Raw genomic sequence first — 23,519 nt, 5'->3', positions numbered from 1 at the left:
TAGTGCCATATCCAGTCATGTGTCTTTCTAATACTGCATCGGTTCGAATCCCCACAGGAAAGCTGCACCCTTTGTGAATACATGTGCTGAAAACAAAGCAATAACACAAAAAGAAAAACAACTCATCAGTGTTTCCTATAATTAAACTAATTTCAGCAGGTAGTAGGAAACAGATCATGCAAGACTGCAGAAAAGTGAGAATTCTGACATGATGTACAGCTGTGAATAATTTTGCTTTAAAAAGATGCAGTCAAATGAGGCAAGAAAAGAGGGCCTTTGGCAGAAAAGGTACAGATTCCACTTCAAACAGAGGAAGAAAGCTCTAATAATCACTATACCTAAAGCAAATTTGAAAGGCTATGCCAGTGAGTTGTTTTAGGAAAACCAGTTCTGTTTTGTACCTACTCATCACCACCCAACCTTCACAGCCAAGTCTGATGCCTTCATTTCTTCCTTTACCCACTATCATCTCTAAGATGCCTTACTTCTCACTCTCAAGGAGAGACAATTCTTGCAAAGCAGAGTACTTTTTCATATAAAGAATTCCATAAAACTGTTTTCAGTCTAAGTAGAACTAAAGAAAATATATATTGGATAGAAAACAACCATTAGAGATTGTTAGTTTTTAGAGAAAGCCATGGAAATTTAAACGGAAACTTCTTTGAAGACAATGTTTTTGTTTCTGCTGAGCTAAAACTAACCATTGCTGACTCAACATGCTTGAAGTTTTTATCATCTCCTGACTGTTTAATGACCAACATTGTGGCAGAATGAAGACCTTGAGTCTTCTGAAGGTATGGAACTAAAGAGCCAGCGACACTTCCAGTGAAATTTCTCCTGACTGCCCTGGCACTTGCTCGGTCCTCAGATCCACAGCTTCCTGCATGTACATCATATGAGTCATTGTGTAAATGTATTTCCAGCACACTGAAAAACCCACAAGTACCATAGATTAGATCCCTGTAACTAAGTACTCTGGTGTTTTTTTTTTAAAAAAACAATTATTGAATATTATCCTGAGTTTCCTGAACTTGCTTAACTTTTTATGCAATATTATCTGTCATTTTCTTACAGAAGGATGACACGTTTCAAATATTTCTTCGGTGGTTAGACATGTTCCGTTTAATATAAATTTAGGACTCTGGAAAAAGGACTGAAATAATCCCCTCAGATTTAGTATTTTGTTTTTACTTTGATTTTATAGGGCTACACTTGGGTTGTTACACTGACATTTAACTTTACATGGACACTCTTAGGAGACTTTTATCTGGATTCATGCCACCAGCCTGCACTCATCTAATCACCAAGCCACTTTGCTTGTGGAAATAAGGTTTACAGTATTTTATTATTATTTCTTATAGCATCCAATTCTCACTGGTGTAGCAAAAAATCCAGAAAACTTTAAGAACTGGATTACTTGCTTCAAAAGACAGTACAATCAGCCATGTGATCTAAACTAAGAGAAAATCTGACAGTAGAAAGCAGGATACTGAAAGACAAGCCTCCTGTGGGAGGCCTCCTGTCCAGTTAAGCTGATTGTTACCCAATTTGGAGCTGTAAATCCTACTTTTGCTTTATCAGTATAGCTTATTCTTTCCTTGAAAAAAGACCAGCTTAAAAGAACTGTAGCATATGACTTTGTGGTATATTTCTTTTTTTTTTTTTCACTGATGCAGGTAATAACATCAAAATAGTGTTATTTGGCTTGTTACTCTTGAACTCAGCCAGCATTGGGTAATTCTTTATGTAAAGCTGTCATCAACAGAGATGCTTAGCAAAAACTCCTTATGCAAAACTGCTTTAATCCCCACGCTTTCCAAGGCTATTTTATTTACTATGAATCAGCATGACATCCACTGTGGGTCCTTAAGACTTCTGAGCAGTAAGTACATGTCATAACAGCAACAGTGATGTGGATTACAGTGTTATATTCTGATTCTCTGAGTTTATCAACAGGAGAGAGATGATGAAAGCTTAATGGATAGATCAGAAAATTCAGAGGTACTGCACTGACTACAGTAAGCAAAGCTGTTCTTGATGAGACCAGATATAATTCAGAGTATTTCTTTTTGTTTCTCGAAGACAGACATACCTAGCACATTTTTCACATAGTCAGTTCTTTTCCAGGAGACATATTTGCTTTGATGTCTGAAAAAAAATAACTGCTTTATATAATTCAGAGAAAAATAAAGTTTTGGCTCCCATAGTAGCTTCTAAGGCAAAATGTAACTTCACAGAAGAGCTATTTCTTCACATGTTGCAGTTAATGGTAATTAGCCAAACTCTGAAATACACAGGAAAGAAAATGAGTGGTGCTGCAACCCATATAATGTTCCTATTTGTCTTTAGAAGAATCTTTTACCTTTGTTTCCTGGCCAGCAGGAATTTTGTAGTCCCAAGAGGAGTCATTCCACCTATTTCCTTACACTCTGGATTCATTTTAACCAATTTATGAAAGCCTCGGCAACAAACCATCCTAGCAATTAATTTTAAGAATGAAAAAAAGTAACAACAACAAAAAAAATCAATAAAACCATCAGGAAACTATGAGGACAGAATGAACAATCTCTTTAATATCTTAACAGAAAACTCTTCAAAGTTCCTAACAGTTGGCCACCTCAAACCACAGCCATATCTTCTCTAGCCAAATTTTACAATATGCTCTGAATGAGAGAAATTAAAGTTATGGTCACATTGTTTGGAAAAGGAGAAATCACACCAAGTCTTAGAAGAATCCACACCAAAGCCAGACCCTAAAATTGTTTCCCCTCTTGTTCATTGTGAATTCCAGCACAGGCACAGGTACTGTGAAAAGCCTAAAGCCACATGGATTGAATCAGAAACAACTTTGACAGATTTATTCCATAACATCTAGGACTTGGTCAGCCAGACAAAGCACACCAAGCTCCATTCACGGTGGTAACCAGCAAACACAGACTGGCCAAGAGAGTCCTGCTCGCGCAGGAGAAGACAATGTGTTTATTTCAGAGGAGAATGCTCACAGGGCAGAAAAACTTCCTGCCAGTTGTGTTCTCTGGGATCTGAAGAAAAAGGGTCATTCCAGGACAACCCTCCTCTCCCCAGCAATTACAAGTATGCCAGTATGATACTCTGAATACGGAAGGTATTGATGGACAACAACATGATTAACTTCCAATCTTTTTCCAGTCTGTGGGAGGAAGGAAAACACACAGACAAGGCCACAAGTGCAACGTCTGTGCCAAACCAAGGTCAGAATGCCGACACAATTTAAAGGCGTCAGCAGCACCGCAGCAGTGGGGGATTCCACTCACCACCACATTTTTCAGTGTTAAATACAAATAGGAAAGTCAGATTTTGGTTGATAACTCAGAATTTCAGTCATTAAGTAGTGGCTTCCTGGGCAAAGACACTGCCTGAAACAATTATGACCATTCCTTCGTCAGGAGTCACGGACGCCTTCACCAAACAGATTTCATCAGCAAAGACTAGAATCCAAAATGGTTTCAACGGCAACTGGGAGTCAGCAGATGATGCAGTCTGACTTGTATTATGTACACCATAGACATTTACTCCAAGCTACTCTACTGAAATCCCAAAATCTATGATTAGCAACTGCTTTTAAAAGATAAATATAGAAAAATGATCCATGACTGAAAGACTCAAAACATGTTGTCTCTTGGTAAGGTTTTTCAGTAGTTTATCACTTTGTGCCTTCAACAAATTTATCCTCTTGCTAATTTACTTATCTTTAGCTCTCATCTCTTAGTTCTTTCTGACAGCACAGCACACTCAAAATGCACCAAAACTAGTTCTGCAACATCACTGCAAGGTTCCAGGCACAGATGAAATGATAAAACCCAACAGTTAAAGTACATATGACTAGTATTTTAAAAGAACCAATTTTGCACTCAACAGCATGTAATGTATCAGAGAACATGGCTAATAGCCAATCTTTTTTCTTCTTAAAGTAACAGATAAACCCAGTAATATTTAAACTCTTGCTTCAGCTTCCTGTTCCTGTATTTTTTTCCCTTTAAAGGCTTCACTAGTTAGTCTTCCCCCTTCTTCCTAGTGCACAACAACATTGATTTATAAATTCTTCCCTTCAAGTACAGGTTTCTTCTAAACATACACCCTATTCAACCCATCCTCCTACACAGACCTAACCAAATGTCTGATCTTTTATTTTGCCATCATGTAATTTGATGTGCAATCTTCTCCAAGATCTCAATTTTAGCTGAATAGACAACAGTTTTATAAACACCCCTTTAAAAGCAAATACTGACCTTGAGGTGAGGCTGAAGGAAGCAGCAAATCCAGGAAGGAGATGCGAAAGAGAAAGAGTTAAGAGTTTGTGAAAACAGCGTCCAGAGATAAAGCAGTTCAAGAATAAAGGACAAAACAAGCAGATATAAATCAGGTAATGACACACAGACACACAATCCTTCACAAACACAGAGCTGCATGTTTTATAGACATCTAATTAAAAAAAAAAAAAGAACAAGAAAGAAAAGAAAAAAGGACCTTTACATTAGATTACACCATTTCAATGAGAGGCAACTTTCTGTAGAGAAAATAGTCTCCAATACATAACAGTTCTTGGAAAAAGGAAATAAGCTGACTATAGAAAACTCCGGATTTAAATCACATCATTAACAAGTATCCTTCTTCCAGAATTCTAACAAACATTTTGAAAATATCAAGTTTGACTATCCAAGATGAAACCTTATGCGTTCCTTTATGCCATCTTCTAGGGGCTTATTTTCTCTCCATGAGCAAGATACACATTTTTTTCGGTTTTCCTGCTGATGATCCCGACTTGTTGGACAGAAAGGAGAAAAACCCCAACCACGGAGTAAAGTCTTCAAGACCTGAAGACTTGTCAAAGGTAAAAGTTCATCTTTCTTAATTTTGACATTGAACACACCCTTCCAAAGAGAAACAAAATAAGCATCTGTTTCTTCTTCCTGCCATATAATTCTCCTGTATAAGGTGCAATCTAAAAACAATAATGACCAAACAGGCATATTTTGGACAGTTCTCTCCAACATTGTTCAACAGCAGAATTGACCAAGACAAAATGCTGGAGTCCCCTGTATAACGTGAGGTCCCATAGGTTCATTATTGCTTTCTTTTTTTTCCCCCCAAATGTCTCCAATATCTTTCATGGGCATCTGCTGCAATTTCACTGATAACACCCAAGGAAGGCAACAAGGAGCAATAAATACAGAGCTTTTAATCTCGGTTTAAATTTGATGTTTTTTCAGTCAACATAAAAGAGGCGAGTTAAATGTCCTTCTGTCCCAAGTGGCAATTTGGCTTCTACAACACACGTTGTACTCCTCCCATGACAAAATTTTGCTCTAAAAAGGCAGGATACGGTCTGGAGAAAAATATTTCTATAGGATAGGCTAACTGCTATGCTCTTTATTACTCTTGGTATATGGAGGCATGTAAATGAAATTTGAAGTCCTTATTTCTGGTATAAATTTTACTATCAACCACGTAGGGTATTGAATTTGTACAAGCAGCTGTTGTTGGTCTGTAACAGATTAACTAGTGTAAAGGTACTTTTCTTTGGCTTCTAAACTAACATTCTTCCAATCAAGCTCTTCAAGGACAGCTGTTGTAAAGGCTGTGCTATTTGGGGATTTTGGGAAAGATGAGACTTGTAAAATGCCAAAAACCACATCTCAGCATTTGATCTTGAAGCAGGTTATAATGTTCCAAAAGCCTCAGTTAATTCATACAGAAAAACGCGTCACTAATTCTGACTGAAATTCAACAAATTTAACAAAAGGGAAGAAAAATGTGAAAATAAACACTTGGTTCGATATGGGAATAAATAAGGTTCACTTTTGTTATGACTGTTACTGATTCTAAATTATGAAAATTTAAGACTTCTCATTTTGTTCTTCAGGGATCCTTTGCAATTCCTGGTTCTATTGTAATGATGTGATATTTTTTCTCCATTTTTACAGTGAAAAAAGGTACAGGCTAGAACTCAGAACAGTCCTGTAGAATTTAAATGAACTGTAGCGTTCTTTCAACTGCTATTAAAGGTAGCATCTTTTGCTGGCACAGGATGAAGGCAAAACAGTATGTAAAAAAACTATGCTAAGGTCACTTGCAATTTTCTGTATGCTGCAGAAGTATTATTTAGCCAGCTGCATGGGATTTAAATGGAGAATAATTATTGGTACATCTCCATTTTGTTACAGAATAAATTCTTTCTTCCAAAGCAAAATACATTCTGTGTAACTGCTAGCCCCTTTTTCCATGGTTTTTTTACAGGGGTACAAAGTATTTTTTTCAAAATGTAGATTTTCAGAATAACCATAATATTTATCCAAGCAAAAATAAGGACTATGTCCGAAAGCACATTAAAATCGGACAAAAATCTGTCCATGTGCTATCACTCGAACTAAAACCAAGGCAGACACCGGATACTGTCAGTTATTAGGAAGTAAATGGAGATCTGCCACGGACTGGAGGTGAAGCCTCAGTGCACGGGGCTCCATCAGTGAAATTGCACAGAGGAGCACAGCAAGCATCTGCCCCAGGCAGCAGCCCCAAGCAAGCAGGATCAGATCCATACCCACACATGCTCATCGCAGAGCAAAATAACAAGTTTTAGTTCGCACTCTTTCCCTTCGAGCAACAACACACACTTGCAGCATTCCTTACAAGATCCAGCAGCAGCGTTTCTGCCCAGCCCCATTTACTGTGTATTCCGATGCAACAGTCACACAGGGAGATAAGACAATTGTAATGCCAACTGGTAGTCTCAGAGAAAGCCATTTTCCTTTAAAATACCATCTTGTTAATCTTAAAGATAAAGCCGACTTAAATCTGATCACTGGGTGTAGATCAAAATCATTAGTGAGATGTGAACGCTTCAGTATTTTAATTAAGAAAAATGTATTTTAAAAGCTGTTGATTATTCCAGCTACAATTTTTCCCACATGCTTGTATATCATAGGGAGTGGAACAAGTCTGCTAAATTAATCTCAGATGTACTTAGGGGGAAGTTTATGTAACGATTTTCAGTCAACCTTTGAATTCCATTTGTTTGACAGTGAGTGATTGTGTATATTTACGACTGTCATTTCTTCAAAGCAGTCTGACAGGGAACAATAGGCATTTGATCTTCCTTGTGTCTGTCAAAGCAGAAAGGCTATTTATGTTTACCACTTCTGACATATTTTCTTGGTAAAAAGAACTATGTCTGGTCTTTTCCTTTCTTTCTGGGTTGATATTTAGAGGGATAGAGAACAGATAGAGAGACAGAGGGAGAAGGTTTGTGTGTACATCCATGTGCACAGGCATGCATGGATCTAAGAGTACAGACTTGGTCTCTAATATTACTATTTCACTGGCTTACTGGCAATTACTGGATATTCCTTTCGTTCTTTCTGTATTCCATGACAATGTAAGGATCTGATGCTTTTTTACTATACCAGCTGTATAAAAGAGAGGTTTTGGTGGTTTTTTTTTCACTCCTTTTGTGCCAGCTTGTGAGTATGGATACCCTCATATTGCTCAAAGATGTTAACTGAAACAAAGCTACAAAACAGCTTTGGAAGAGATGTAGTAAAGGCAGGCAACAATAAAACCCTGATATGCAAACTAGGCTCCTTATTTAGATGAGAATTCTTCTCCTCGGGTTTTAGAATTATTTTAATTATATCATAGCTCTTACACTCTACTGATCAAACAGCTGGATTAGGAGATATTTGCTAAATAAAACTCATCATTGCTACAATGCAGGCAGATGACAACTCTTATATTCATTAGAGATAATAGGCATGAGAGGGAATGCCTGATAACCACCCTGATTTAATGATAAAAACAAAGAGGACTGCAGTGCTACAGAAAACTTGGCAGGAAAAGAAGCCTTCAAAAAAGTTCACAATCAGTGCTTCTCATTATTTGTACATATTTCTCTAGTGCAGGGTCCTTCTTGGAGGATCCAAGATCAGATCCTTAGTCTTGGATTAGTAGACAAACCACACTTTCAGCCCACAGTTGAATTTAACAAAGGAGTCGGTCTGTACTCAGTTCCATGGCCATGAATCACTCTGTTTAATAGTGTCAGTCCTGCCTGCTTGAACATGGACATAATACTGGGGCAAATACCAGGCTTTAGGTGTTTCAGTGATGGGATAACACAGCAGGCCCATTCAGCCAAAGCCTGCACCAGCCCTGACCTCTCACCATGTCAAGGGCTGGACTAATTGGGGTTCTTTGACCTTGTATTTCAGAACAGCTGTTTCTGCAATATCACAAAGTTTCAGTTTCTCCCGAAACACAGGAAGAGGAGAGAATGGGAAATAAAGAACAGCTAAATAAAGAACAAATCGAAAAAGGATATCCCATTATATGAAAAAGGTGAGGATGGATTGAGGAGTCACCGTAAAATCACCATGATGGCTTTTTTATCTGGTGCTCTCTACAGATGGATTTGCAATTACTGGCAGTGTCTCCCTGTCTCTCTTTCCTTAGATGCAGGTTTCAAAAGCGATTAGTGAGTCTGAGTGTTGATCTTAAGGCACTTTAACAAAGGTTGACTTTCAGAGGGCAGACACTTGCCTTCTGAAAATCGGCACACTTTCAAATGTATGAAGTTAAACACCTGTAAATGAAGGTGCCTGCACCTTTTATTTTTATCTGTTTAAAGCTGTTATGTTGATCTAAAATGGATTTCATTTTCCCTCTGTGAAACTTGATATGGGACTTTGGGGTAATGCTCATTTTGTAGGAAGAGAAAGCAAGACTGAGAAGAAAGAAATGACTTCTTCATTTCCTGGCTCAGAAATTATGAAAATCTTAATATCCAATAGATCTGTGTACTCTGAGGTAGAGCTGAACTATGGGCCTAACCACTTCTTTCCATTACAAAACCTTATTCTCAGTTGATTGCCAAAGATTAACAAATCTTGCTGATATTTTCCACGACAGGTGTCAACCTCACCCAGGATTTTTTGGGGACAATTTCATCTATGTCCTTCACATGCCAAAGGCAGCATTCTTGTGGAAAAAATTTGTTCATATGGTTGAAGACTGTATTGCTTCACTGCAATATTCATATATGCTCACTTAAGAGGTGAATTAAAATTACAAGGCAATCTTCATTTTGGAATATATTAAGTTTTGAGTGATTTACCTTAGAATGTTAATAGTCACTTAAGCTACAGATTTTTGAGGGAAGCGGATGAAAAACACAACAATAGATCCTGCCTTGTAATGATACCATTTAACCATAAGATAAATAAATTTGATTTGCTTTTACGTTTTATGGCACCAAAATGGATTAAAGTATTTGAAAATAATATTTAATTGTTTCAGGTTTTCCTATGCCTGAATCGGAATTCAATTTATTTTTGGAGGACTATAATGAGTTATGATAATTACTCAAGGTTAACTTTAATGGTGATGATTATGACCTTATAAACACCTTTCTTTAATTTGACAACATCCCTTTTACTTTAAATACTTTAAATATGGCCTGATGTGGTTCTTGCTTAGGAATTCTATAAAAAATTATTTAAGAATTCAAAGAAACAACCAACTTGAAGACCAAAGACAATTATTATAAGATGAGAGTAGTGGTTTGAAAATATGTATTTCAACTTCAAATTGTTGACTTAAGCACAGGGCATAATTTACTAGTACAGTTTCCTTTACACTATTCTAGGAAACTGTAAAGTTGATGGAAAATACAGCTAATTTCTCTCTCCATCTATCCTTCACAGAACACTACACAAACATATCACTGTCTTAAAGACATACAAAGTAAGAAACTTCATTCTTCTGTCCACATTTTTCAGCACTCCTTTGAGATCACCCAATTTTTAATCTTTTATTTACTGTTGAGAAGAAATATTTAAGATGAGGAGTCAAGCAAAGTCAAGCTTCCTCCAGGAAAATAATGGTAGTGCCCTGTGTCCTTACAAGAGCTACCTATCTTATACAGCGAGTACGCTGAATGAAAATCAATTTTAAACCTGTAACTGGAACCAGGACTTCCATATATATGCACTCAGTGCTTACTTTTGAAGCAACATATACATATATACTTACTGCCACCTCTCAGCTACAAAGTCAGTCCTTATTTGCATGATACATGCACATAAACAGGTCTGCATGTAAACTACCCATCTGAAGGCTGTGAAGGCCATGTCCCAGATAAGTAGCATTATTTTTCTTTATCTTCTTTTTTGTTTGTTTTCTTATTTCAGGATAATGATCACAATAAATCTCAAGAATAAGTCAATACTGACCTCTATCAATGACACATTTTAGAACACTTGAAGAACGCTGAGTTTTAGCTGGTTCAGGCAGAACTGATAGCAGAGATTAGAACCAAAGTTAAAACACAGCAAGAGAATTAGAACTGAAAAGCAACAGCTTCTGTTGAGTTCAAATCAGGAAGAATAGCAGCAAACCTCCTCTGGACTGTGGTCACAGCCACTGTGACGTGAGTTGAACGCAGAGACTGTCAAAGCTTTTACTTGACAGAACTAGTTCCTGTTTGACCCACGGAAAAAAGCGTAATTGCAGCAGACCCAAAGAGCAGCAGCAGCAAGAGCAGCCGGGCAGCCAGCGGCGACATTCCAGCCCGGAGGAAACAGAAGCCTTAGAGAGCACTCACTTTCCCAGGAAGTCCCACACAAACCCCCCTACGTGTTGCGGTGCGGGGACCGACACCTGGTAGGGAGGGTGCAATTTGCGGGAGGCGTGCTTTCTGAGAAAAGGCACGGTCAACAAAACCCCGCACGGACAAAACAAAACAACAACTCGTGGAACCAGGACGGGACAGTGTCAATGGAAAGGAAAGGCGAGGGAGGAAACAAAACACAAAATGGAAAGTTACAGAGAGAGACGGGAGATTATGGAATGGCAATACAAAAAGCAAACAGTTAGTTATAAAGAAAGTGAACAACCAGACAGCTACAAAACCCTCTACACACCATTGCAATCAGGGACAGAAACAAAACTTATAGGGCTGTTCACCCACAGAAGAAATGTGGACTTAGGGCCCACCTTCTTGTAAGAAAAAAAAAAATCCTCCCCACAGAGAATATAAATTACCGAGTTTGTGCTTTTTGTGCTTTCAACCTTGTGTTACTCTAGAATACTTTTCAAACTTCTGCATAGCATGCACCATACTAACCCTTTTTTTATATATCTTTCCTCCCATTCACAGCTGAAAAACAACGTCACCCACCCAGAAATTGCAACAGCTACTGAAGAGTGGAAGCATTTCCCTCCTCATTTTAATTTAAACCAAAAGCAGCTTTGCCTACATTGAAAAGGCTTTAAGAGAACAGTTTTCTGCTTTTTATTTAATCTTCCTCTCCCTACTGTCTCTTCCCCTTCTATGTTCCTCCATGCATACTTCCCTAATAGGTGACACATTTCTTCTCTTCCATGGATGAAACTGTGCTACTATTTCTCTTTTCCTGACCACAGATGGTCTAGTTGTCACATAAGAGAAAACCGCAGGGAAGAGAGACTTTCTCTTTTGAAAAATCCCATTTTTGTTAGTACAGTTATTCTCTGAATGTGACTTATTTCTTCTCATCTTGCTCTACATAGAATACTAATGGTTCCTGATAGGCACAGCAATATTCACTGTTTTGCCTGCTAACAAATGCTTCTGCAAGCACTGAGGTTCTTTGCACAGCAGAGTTTGAACAGCTGTAGAAGCATTAGAAGTCAAGATAATTTCTAGCTCGCTCTGCACAGACCTCAGTTTAGGAAAGACTTTTAAAATTATCTATTTTTTCCCAGGAAACCAAGACTCTAGCTCTTAAACATCCATGTAACATGCCTGGATATATAAGTTCAGCCATGAAGGAATACATTATAAACAAGCATGGTAGATAAAACCAGGCCCAACCTATACATTTAATAGGCATGTTAAAATCTCTGCTTTGTGCAAAAACTCACAAGAAGAAATCAAGGTTCTAGGGAATAGTGGTTTGGGGAGCAGCTGAAAACAACTAAGGTCAAACAGAAATGGCAACAATTATTCAGAAAAAGAGAAACTACTAATTAAAACCTCACTATAAAGGTTCTGAAACCTTCTATCTTTTTCTCCAGTGCTGTGATTATATTACGGTTCCACCTGAAAAATTATTTCAGGTCTTGATACTTTGCTAATTCACCACACTAACAGTATCCACCTTAGATCTGAAGACTTTTTCTAGTTTCACTTACAGTGGTTATGGAACATGAATATTCTTAGATGCTTTCCCCCCTTGATTTTCTCAGCTGCTGGAAATCACATGGTAACAAAAGCAGTCTTTTCTTTTACATAGTTGAAATACACCTATTCTAATTAGTAGAAATAAAAGAAAACATATTCTATGTTATCTGAGTAGAAAAGATGACAAATTAAAAAGAGAAGAGGACTACTCATTTTTTTTATAAGAGTGAAGACCAGGTGGTAAGAAGGAATGGATAACACTGAATAGTCAAAGTATTCACCAAATTGCTCTGGAATTATGTCCAGTCATTTGGGGGTTTTATACTTTCATATTAAGAGTTTGGTCTGTGCCTGAAGCAGCAAGGAACTACCCTGCAACATGAAAAAGAATAATTGTTTTGCAGATCTCTAGAAGTGCATCTTTTCAAAGAAAAAAGTTGCTATCTAACTCTTTGGGTTCCAATGCTTTTATCTGTAGAAGAGAATAAGACCCATCTTAATTGCTCTTCTTTGTTATTTTTCCCTTGTAGACTCTAAACTCTTTTGATTATAGGATACTTGTATGTGTCTATTCACTGTTTGATGCTGCAAGTCTCAGTCATGATTAGAGGCTTGCACTACAAGCATAGGTAAGAAGATTCTCTTCCTGCCACTTCACTCTCCTCTAGGAATCAGGCTGAAGAATGACATGTTCCTGACTTGCTTTTCCTAAGCAGAAGTTACTTCTGCACACAGAAAAAAAATTAAGGCACTATGAACATATTTCTTCCCCATACCTTACTTCTAACGTAAATTTGCTGCTTAGACCTGATCCCTACTAAACTTGCATGCCCTAAGATGATGACATGGTGAACTTCACACCTCAGATAGGCACCTCAAGAGAACAGAAAAAAAAAATCACATAGACAAATGACTTGTAACTGCAATGTAGCTTTTCCATGCCTATATTTAAGGAACCTGCTCTACCAACCTATTGCCTGGATGTTCTGCTGAATACATTATGTATCAATAGGCTTAAAATTCTTGTCACATAGGAAAAAAGAGAAGACAAAAGGGATGTATCCTCACCTTTGGGTATTCAAGCCATACGTATAAAGAATTCGGGTCAAATAAAACAACTTCAACAAAACTAACAGGATGTTGCTTAAAATGATAAAAGAGAGAAATCCAGATGACAAGTTGAACTGTTTTGGAGCTCTATAACTTTCAAGGAAAAGAGAATGGACTCCTTACAGAAGAGTTTTTCAAGTCATTCAGAGGGGCCCATAATTTGACTGTCAGCAAGCCAATTAAAAATAACCATTGAATGCAGAACCTGAAATGTCCTCTACTCAGTTGCCCTAATTTTCCTGACACTAAATTGCAGAGCAGTTGAATAGTGAAGAGATACAAATTAGAAAGACTATTCTGGCACAAGGCAAACGGGAACAATCAGATTTCCATTTTGCTGTTCCAAGTTAGTGATTCTTCACGATGAATGGTAAAGTGAACAAAAAAACCCAAACAGGTATTACTGCCTAGAAATTCCCTCTTGGCCCACTGTAAGGTGAGAAAATGAGAAAATGTTCTGTGAGAACACAGAATCTAATTCAGGTCTTTCCCAAGATCTACTATTTATAATTGTGAAACAAATGTCATGGAAACATAATAAATCATAATTTTTTTTTGGGGCATTATAATCTTGAAAACGTATCTTGAGCACCCTGGCTCCAACAGAAAGACAGAAAATGCTGAAAAGGGCCGAATCACATTTTGTTTGGACAAAAGCAGATCTATTCATTAGGCTTCACCTGGGACAGAGTTTACCTGTGTCCCTACCAGTACAAAGAGTTACCATGCACTTGTCAGAAGAATCTGAGTAACTAGTATCATAAGCTCTTAAAAGTCATTTGTCTTATTTGTTTTGTGAGAGCCATGCTTGAGGAATTAATGAAATCGAAACAACAAACTGTTCTAGAAACACACCAGTGTCAGCAACTTTTCCTGCCCTCTCCATTCCCTCACAGCTCCATCTACCCTTCTAGTTCTATCTATAGAAACCCTGTTTTTGAGCAGCCAGGTAGCGAAAGCACACATTAAGACACCCTCTTGCTTACAATCCACCACAATAAAGGACTGAAGATAGAAAAACTCTAAACAGACTTTCCCAAAATAGAGACTCTAAAGTTTTCAAGACAAGAAAAACAAAGTTATCTCTAACTTTAATCAGCTCTCTTGCTCCTTTATTAACTTTATACCGTTCTCACCTCTCCAGTTCTGCTATCTTCTTATCCTTATCATTCTTCTCATTTTCCATCTCTTTCAAGATTTCCAGAAGACGATCCACTTCAGCTTGAGCCTTGCTAGATTCCTCCCGATACCGTGTTACCTCTCTTTCCAGCTGCTGCATACGATCACTCAGCTCTGGGCTGGCCCTTGCCTCCAGTGTTGCCTCATGAGCCTGTAGGAAAAAGGTTCAAGAAAAAAAAAAACACTTTCATCCACATGTATGCATTTTACAAATACTATGACAACTGCAAAATGCTATCTAGAGACCCATTTCAAAACGGCAAGATTAATTATTACACAGAAATATACGGGGCCTGTGCTACTTTCAAGTATGGGAAAATACTTTCAGGGAAAAGAAAAATTTAAAACAAATTTAAATTTTTTTTAGTTTAGCCTAAAGATGATTGTTAATCTGAAACAGAATCAAAATAAAAAAGAGGTAAAAATATGAAAATATTAAAAAAGTTTAACTTCTTTGAAAGGATGGGAAAAAAAAAGCAACTGTGAGTCTAAAAGTTCCTAAAATACACTTTTAAAACAGGGATAGGACTCTAGAATGAGTTACCTGAGGAATTTATAATAATCTATATAATCTAGAAAAACAAAACATTGGTTAATAACTACAATTAATATAATAACTACAATAACTTCAATAACTACATCAGTATGCAAAGTGTCAGATACATTTGCACAGATGGTGTTGGTGTTCTCAAGCCCTTGGTAGTTATGTGAGCCATATAGATCAGGATTACTATGATTATGGCTACCTCCTGAAATTATCTTTGTCTATTTATCTAGGAAATATATGAGGACAAAAAGTATTAGAGGACTGCGGATTATATGATCCCAATGAAGACATGGTTTGGGGTTTTTTTAAGTGGCTTGGTTTGTTATTAACATCACTAATTTATTAGTAAAATTAATTCAACAGTTCCCAAGCATATTAGAGACAAGGAAAATGCAGTATTTATAGTGGAAGTTAAACCAGCTGACTAAGGACTATCCTTTTATACTCCCCCTGCACCTCTGCCCTTGGATCTTGATCTGCAATTTGGTATCAACTAAAGCTACTTCAGAATTGCTCAAATTTGCTTCAGTGAATAGCAGGTTTGATGGAGTTAATCTGCTGATGAGGGTTGCCTGCAAAATCAAGGCCTTTCTCTTCTCTGAAACAGACCAAGAGAAAATAAGACTACAGACTTTTCTCCCCACCGTGTGCAGCTGCAGAAAGTTGTTTTACAAGCTGCCAGTGTTCTGCTCCAAAGCACACTAAGTCTGGATCTGATAGTAAAGGACTCTGTTGCTTTTAAAGGTAATTGGAGAGAACTGCAGCTGTATAAAACACAGGGTTAGAAGCTGCTGCTTCCAAAGAACCAAACAGCAAAACTACACTTGGCTAAATCTGTTTAGTTATTCAGTAAAATAAGACTGGAGGAAAATATCCATTCATTGACCCCAACATTTTTGCCTTGAAGTGTTTTATTTTTAATTAGCTCCTTCAAAGCCAAGGCCACATTCTAGTGAAGTCCAGGAGACTCTTGGAGTAGAATATTCTAGGACTGAAGGATGTCTTGATGCCTGTCTTTACTAGGACTATGACCTTGGGACAGAGCTGGGTTTCCCAAACAATGGAACACTTCATGTTCCAGGGCCTTGGCCCTGCAGCTCCCACCTTGGGGTCAATACTAAACTGTTTTGGTTTTATTTTTTTTTTAAAGACAGGAATTCCAGAAAGCTGGTTAACCTGTACAGTATTTTATCCTAGGAAAAAATGCCTGGCCATCCCCAGGTCTCCCACTGAGGAATGCCCAATAACCAAAGATCATGGAAGAACAGAACTCTTTCCTGAGGCAATGGATTTAGGAAGACTAAAAGGCTCCCTGCTTTGAAGTGACTTCCAAGTCAAACCCTGACACCCCTCCGTCACTGAACTGTAAATCTGAAAATCTTGCTTTCTGAGCTTCTGACTGAGACACGGACCCAAGTGCATCCCTGGTGAGCCTGGAAGCTTGAGAAGCCTTTAGGGGTCAGGGCTGTCAATGCTTCCAGATTCCTTACTGCCCCATAAGCACTTCAAATTACATGCCCTTGGAAAGGGCTCTCTACGGCAAGTGGAAGTGTAATTAATGCACTGCCAAGAGGATGCAGACTCCAGGAGGACATGGCAGCAGTGAGCCTGACAAGTGTGTCAGCTCCATGAACAGCTGCAAGCATCAGGGGACATACTTGGCTTTGGAAAGAGAGTGTTGGTGGGTGTTTCTGAAATGCCTTTTTGGGATTTCCAACCTGCAGGAAATCTGAAATATTTTATTTCATTTCCTTTTCAACTACACCTAAATTTCAAAGAAAAAATTCCATCTTTCCTTCCCAATTACAGAGAACTGGGAATACTGGTTTTGAGGGACACCTATACATCTACTAGGGGCATCTATATTCTCCTAAGAGACACTGTGTACAGAGTTAAGTCCGGATTTCAAAAGAACACAGAGCCTGAATTCTTCTGCACTGGATTTAGGTATGTTTCCAACATCCCAAATTGTTTGTTTTAACAAATACTCCTCCAGGCTCTTTAAAGTCATCCAAAATACATGATCAGATAATCAAGAAACTCCTTTAGAAAAAAAAAAAAGCAAAGTTGGGCTGTTAGCCTGGCTTATTAAACTGATTCAAAAGAAGTTATAAGAGCTAATGCAATTCTACTGTCAGAACAGTCCTGATTTATATTACTCTGCTAATAAAAGCATCTCCACAACAACCCAAGAGACACTACTGAGAAGAGGAAATAAATTTTCTTTTTAGAAAATTAGCCAACAAGTCAGTATGTCTGGTTCTTATAGAACCAAAGGGCTATTTACACGACATAAATTATTAGTTAAGACACGTAACACATGTTATTTGTATATAATGCACATAAGTATGGATACTTTCACCTAACACAAAGAGAACGTTATGTGATATGGTGTAAACTGGAGACCACTTCCTGAGTCGAGAATTACTGACTGAGTGCCTTTGGTCCATTTTGTGGGTTTTGTACAAAATATGTGTTTCATGACCATATCTAAAATCCTACTGGATTCATTTATTGTATAGGAGAGAAAACCAGTGCATTTAGAGGTTTCCCACAAACTCACATCGAGATTTGGAACATGGGAAATTGGCTACCTTCCCAATGCAACATTGTGCAAAATAATTCATCAGTTTGGGGGGTTTTTTTAACCAAAAAGTTAAACTCGCATAATGAATTCCTATATTCACAGTAAAAAACCCCACATACAACTTCTCCTACCCACCAAAGGTGTACAAAAATTCCAAAATAAGTAGTAATTTCATTTTTGAAACAGAATCAACATATAAAATGACAAATGCACTAAGAGTTCCTTCTGTATTATGAGACTCTAAGAAGTATATTTCAATAAGTTCAATTCCATCTCTGCCTGACAGAGTATCTGTAAATCTGCGGTCTTTTAATATAGTTACAAACAAATGTGATAATGCATTAAAAAAGTATAATGAAAATTATACAAATTTAAAAAGCAGCTTGCTTAGGGTGAAGGGAACACTGCTCTTTCTCCTCTGACAAACAAGAGTCTGCACAGGCCATGGAGTTTACCTCAATACAGGCTATTTTAAACCCCTTAACTGTTACTGTGATCCCATCATTAGCTCTCTAAGTCTGTTCCTGTGTGGAGTCAAACAGGTGAATTTAAGCTACCTTCAAAAGCACAACCAAATCTGCACGTTTCATTCTGCATTGATCTGCCTAAGAAACACAGTCACATTTCAGCTAGAAAGCAGCACTTTCTTAAACTGTGTTTTCACTAGCAAAGCTCATCTGATCAGTATTAATCTTTGCCAGTGTGAATTCAGTTTCAAATTCTAAGTGGTTCAGGACAGAGAATAGTTTAAGCTCACTACTCTGGATATGCTCTCACAGTTCTTAAGAGGGACTATAAACTAAAAGGTGGTTTAACAGCTTTCTGCTTTCCTGCTCTTAGCCATCATTTCCCATTTGGAATGTGGTAAGCGATGGGGTGAGTGCTTCAGGTACCTAAGAAATATAAGAAAGAGTGATTGTTCCTCAAATAAATGTACTATAATTTCTATTGCTTCCACAGAAAATCAGCTGACAAAGCCAACTTCTACAACTAAAACAAAGATGACCAATGTTTCACAGAAATAACCACTATTTACAGATGGAGGGAAGAGGAAGACAAAACACATTAAAAAGAATTTTCTAAGTTGATATTTCTTGTGCCAAAACCCTCTTTATTAAGAGGAAAGGTAATCTTACACAGCTTAAAGCATGCCAGAAACAGGGAAGAAAACAATAGCACAGATCCAATTTAAAGGTTCTAAAATGTAAATAAAAATTCCAAACATTATGACTAAGATTCCAAATCAATATTCCTAAAAGATTAACTAAATCAAACAGCAAATAATTCACAGCAAACACTTTCTACTTTTACCTATGAATTGAGACAGTAAATTCAGTTTAACATTTCACATACAAATATTGCCAAGAACTTTTGGCCACAAAGTGGAAGTTCCCAAGAACCTGAAATCCCATTTTAATCCACCCTCCTACCTCCAACGGTGCCTCATGTCTCCTAAAAATAGTAAATGCACACACAAACACAAAAATATATTATGACTATTTGCTGCAAAAGACAAAGACACATACTTTCTGTACTTTTCCTATGATGAAGGCAGCAATTCAATTGATAAGACATTTGTGCTGCCTTCTATTGTGTCTTTATTAGCTTCAATAAAATTATAAATTTAAAAAACAACCAGACTTTTTCTTCCTTTAGTTCCAAGGCTCTGCACACCACATTATTGTAAGAAAGCTTTTGGAGAAGGCTGTAATGGAAGCAAAAGGCTCAGGAAATTCTGTGATATACTATGCACCGTAAACTTGAGTCTGTCACAAAGAGTTATTTGTTGTCTTTTAACCATCTTTAAATGGTTAGACTTTGTTAATGTCTGCAAATTTTTGACACTGAATAATGTTGGAATAATTTCATAAACAAATTATTTTCTTTATAAAAAATCATAAAGACAGGAAGATGCCTCAAGAGAAGGCAATTACCATCACTTAAAAAAGGAATCTCTTCAGAAAGATATCAGTTCCATAGTTGTTATTAGACACTGAAAATTTGCTCTCTTTGGAATTTACAAAAACACAAACAATGTATAAAGACAGGAGGGAAATGCTCAGGGAATGTCTGTCCTTACGAGCAAACTTCAACCCCCTCACCTGCCTCCTCTGATCTAGACTTTATTCACCTGACCACAGGCTACTACTATTTTACAGAAACAGAACTCAAGTAACGATCAGATATTCAGGACCTGCTTTTGGATATTCAGTGTATGGCTCTATACTTTGTTTCTTTTAAATTGCAAAATGACAAAAAAAATATTTCCCCAATTTTCTTTCTATCAGGCTAATCATGACTGCAGGCTATTTTTGGCAAATAGTACCTAATCAACTTCATAACATCACCAGTGGGAAACGAGGATGCATTATTATACCTGTTGTGCAGGGGAAGAAATGAAACGCAACAATATCCTGCCTTATTCACTCAGTGCTTTCCTACTACTAAAAAAAATTTGATCATCTAATTTCTCTAGATGATTACCATCTCCCTCATATATATCTCTGGCTCACTCTTGGAGCATTCGTCATGCAATACTGAAGCCAGCAAGAGTCTAGCAGACAATAATTTAGTTATAAAATGCTGTAACAACTACCTCACAATGAAAAATGAGAAAGACCACACAACGTGGCACTGGCCATTTCCCAGCTTTTGGATATTTAATTTTTCAAAGTGAGTGTTATCTTAACAAGGTTTCTGGGAGGGGTAGAGCAGGTAAGTTTAAATTTTTTAGGTATAAGAAATGCAGGGAGAAAACCTCTCCAACTTTCCCCTGCATGAGATGACGCTGACATTGTCATGAAGCATCATCAGGACTGGAACTTTCAAAGCCATCCTATAATCATAGAATGGTTTGGGTTGGAAGGGACCTTAAAGATCATCTACCATTCCAACCCCTCTGCCGTGGGCAGGGACACCTTCCACCAGACCAGGCTGCTCAGAGCCCCATCCAACCTGGCCTTCACAAAGCCTCTTGCACTATACCCTGTATGTTGGCTATATCATATTGGAGAATAAAACACAGTTAGTTCCAACTTTTTCTATTTTCTGACTTCAGAGTAATGGGAACTCTCAGAAATTTTGCATGCTATTATAGATTTTGTAGAGAATATGCTCTCCTGACACTAGTTCTCCTGCCTATTTGCACCAAGTACAATCTTTTCATATTATATCTCATTTTCTCAACCTCTTATCAACACTATTTAGCCAGGTTCAAATTCCACTCCTCTTATCCAGGCAGATTCCTCTAATCTATCAATTCCCCTTATCCATTTCCTACCACTTTTTTTCAGATTTCGGAGATTTTCCTACAGTTATATCCAACACCACCTGTAGCCCCATGTCTTCTGCTCACATACAACCCTCTCTTCTTCCCCACATCCCAGGTTCAGTGGAATTTTCATCGTAATCCCAGATACTCATTCTCCCAGCAAAATCTAATGTGTTTTCTCCTCCCAATGGCTAACATTCAGCACCAGCTTCCAATCTCAACCTTGTTTGTCCTGATGTGTCCTGCACACCGAGGTGCTGATTCCTGCTTCTGCTGTATTTGTATCCAGCAGCTGCTTGGAACCAGAATGGTAACTGGTGAATGGTCTACTTGGTATTGCTGCCACCTGCTCAAAGGGGCAGATCTAGGAGATGCTGTGACAATGGAGAGAGACAATGGGAAGGTCTTACTCCCTTTTCAGGATGGGGTATAATCAGTGCAGGTGGAATCAATGGGAAGTTTCATTGCTAATCTAGCTTTCTACTGAGCACAAACAAATAAATAACGCATTTAACCTTTAATCGGTTTTGATGGATTTTAACAGGGGAATCAAGATCTGGTACAAGGATAAAATCTTTTAATGAAAAATTACTAGTCTTAAAAAATTACTAAAATCAATATATTTCTGTTCCACAAAACAGTTGTTATGGCTGAGTTTCTTTCAAAAAGACAAAACCAAATAAAAATCTCAGACTGAAGTAAATAACGTAAGAAACTTTAGCTTAAAGATTTAAAAGGTTTGGCAAAACCAGAAACAATTGATAAAGAGTCTATTGAACAGGATGCATAAACAAGTTTAGTAATGGGCTGTAACAACTTAATCTGCAGGTTTGGAGTTTGGAAAATTATTTTAAAGTGGAGGATTGTATCAATTTACCAGAAAACACTTGAATCTGGTTTTCATACCTGAACACACAAAACTTTTTGGGAAAAATATTTTCTGTTGTGAAATACTAAATAATTAAATACTTCAAATGTCATATCCACTAACTTTATAAGAGATCTTTATCCACTGACCATATCTATGCCATACCTACTAATCTTCAAGAAAATTGTTTGTTTTTTTCCTAACTTTGTGCACCAAACACCTTAAAATACTCATTAATGACTGTTTTTACATATAATAAATAGTTCAAAATGCAGTGTAGGAGTCTCTATGCCCTAGAACATTCTAAGAGAATTTTCTACTGCACAGCACAACTCTCTTCACAAATCTAGTCCCATAAATGCATTGTATTATCTGCTCTATTAAAGTAATTTCTAATATGGGATGCCACTAAAACTGGACTATTGCAAGCACCGGCAATTCTCGGACCCTCAGACAATGATTGTCAGAATAGACAGCTACATTTACCCTGAACATTCTCAAGAGTAACACAGGTATAAGACTCATGAAAGTTTTGTAACACCATTTTTTATGCACAGAGCCACAAAAGAAATCTCTCATGAAAACCACCTTGGATTATGTAATTTATGGTGTCAAGATATTATTACACAAACACTCCTCGACAGGAGTGCTCTTTGACATCAAACAGGAGGCTGGTAATAGGATCCAAAATTAAACTGACATAGTACCAGCGAGCTTAATGGTTACACAAGTTTTTAAGCACTCTCTTACTTGCTGTAACTTAATTGTTATTTCTAATGCGCTGCTGTACATCGTGTTACAGAACACTTTCATGCAAGAAGCTTGATTTGCATGGAAATTCTACATTTTTGCGCTGAAAATGCACAGGCAATGGAGATGACAGAAAAGCTACAAGACACTTCAAGCATCAGCAGCAAAGGGAAACAAAAGCATTGACACAGTTATTAAGCTGACCAAACAGAAATGCAGTTAGACCAACGCAGTCAAACAGTGAAAACATCTCAGAAAGCTTTTCTGAACATGACTGGTCAGATATACCATAGCATTTTGTTTGTATCCATACTATCCATACCTACTACTGAAGTAATTCAACAATATACTCTGTGCTGGCCCAAATATAAAAGCACAGGTGAATGCACATGCAACACAAAAAATTAAATATGGCTGGCAACAGCCTCTCAGGTTGCCAGGGAACTTACTAGCTTGGATGGATGACTCAATAAAACTTCAGGGTGCTAAAAAGGGAGAAAGAAGATAGGAAAAGATGGAGAAAATTTGGGATAGAACAGTGTGAGAGAGAAAAAGAAAAGATGCAACAAGAAAAGAATTTAAAATAATAGCTGCAACATTAATTTACTAAGACGACAGAATCTTCATTAGTGGTTTTAGCATGCATTACTAACCAGCTTTTGAAACAGGAGAAATATGGAGAGTTACCCTCATGCAAGTTCCAAACTTCACCTTGATTTTTCAGTTTAACAGATTTGCCCAGTCCCCACATATTTAACATAGTTTTGTGGGTTTGCAGATGAGTTTCACAGATTGAGAAGGACTTTGATTTCTAGTGCTTCCCTTGTATCAATTTCCAGACAGCTAAATGGTTTAGAAAGTCAATTCAGTAACTGATACTATCTGAACGCTGAACAATTGCTGGGTTTTTACTTTTATTGTTACAAGACATCCTGATTTCCCTGGTAGCCTTTTTCTTTCTATGTTGAATACATCATTTACTGTCCCTTCTTCAAAAAAAAAAACCATCAG

General features: G+C 37.4%; 1 protein-coding gene across 11 annotated transcripts in view; it reads right to left on the bottom strand.

Moving 5' to 3' along the window:
* ERC1 (ELKS/RAB6-interacting/CAST family member 1) overlaps window positions 1-23,519 on the bottom strand; it is a 283,422-nt gene that overhangs the window by 156,302 nt on the left and 103,601 nt on the right. For 5 of the 11 annotated variants that reach the window (XM_027680687.1, XM_027680693.1, XM_027680691.1 and 2 more), the window contains 3 exons: window positions 22,958-22,993; window positions 14,443-14,636; window positions 4,269-4,280 (listed from right to left, as the gene is read on the bottom strand). In XM_027680687.1, the coding sequence (XP_027536488.1) occupies window positions 4,269-4,280; window positions 14,443-14,636; window positions 22,958-22,993 (242 nt within the window). The remainder of the gene's footprint in view (window positions 1-4,268; window positions 4,281-14,442; window positions 14,637-22,957; window positions 22,994-23,519) is intronic. The other 6 variants (XM_027680689.1, XM_027680695.1, XM_027680698.1 and 3 more) reach the window with 3 other exon arrangements.

Source organism: Neopelma chrysocephalum, unplaced genomic scaffold (genome assembly GCF_003984885.1).
Source record: "Neopelma chrysocephalum unplaced genomic scaffold, ASM398488v2 Primary Assembly neopelma1_59, whole genome shotgun sequence".
In the NCBI taxonomy this organism is placed as follows: Eukaryota; Metazoa; Chordata; class Aves; order Passeriformes; family Pipridae; genus Neopelma; species Neopelma chrysocephalum.
The sequence above is the reverse complement of the archived record's forward strand: the minus strand, read 5'-3'. Positions and strand labels throughout refer to the sequence as shown.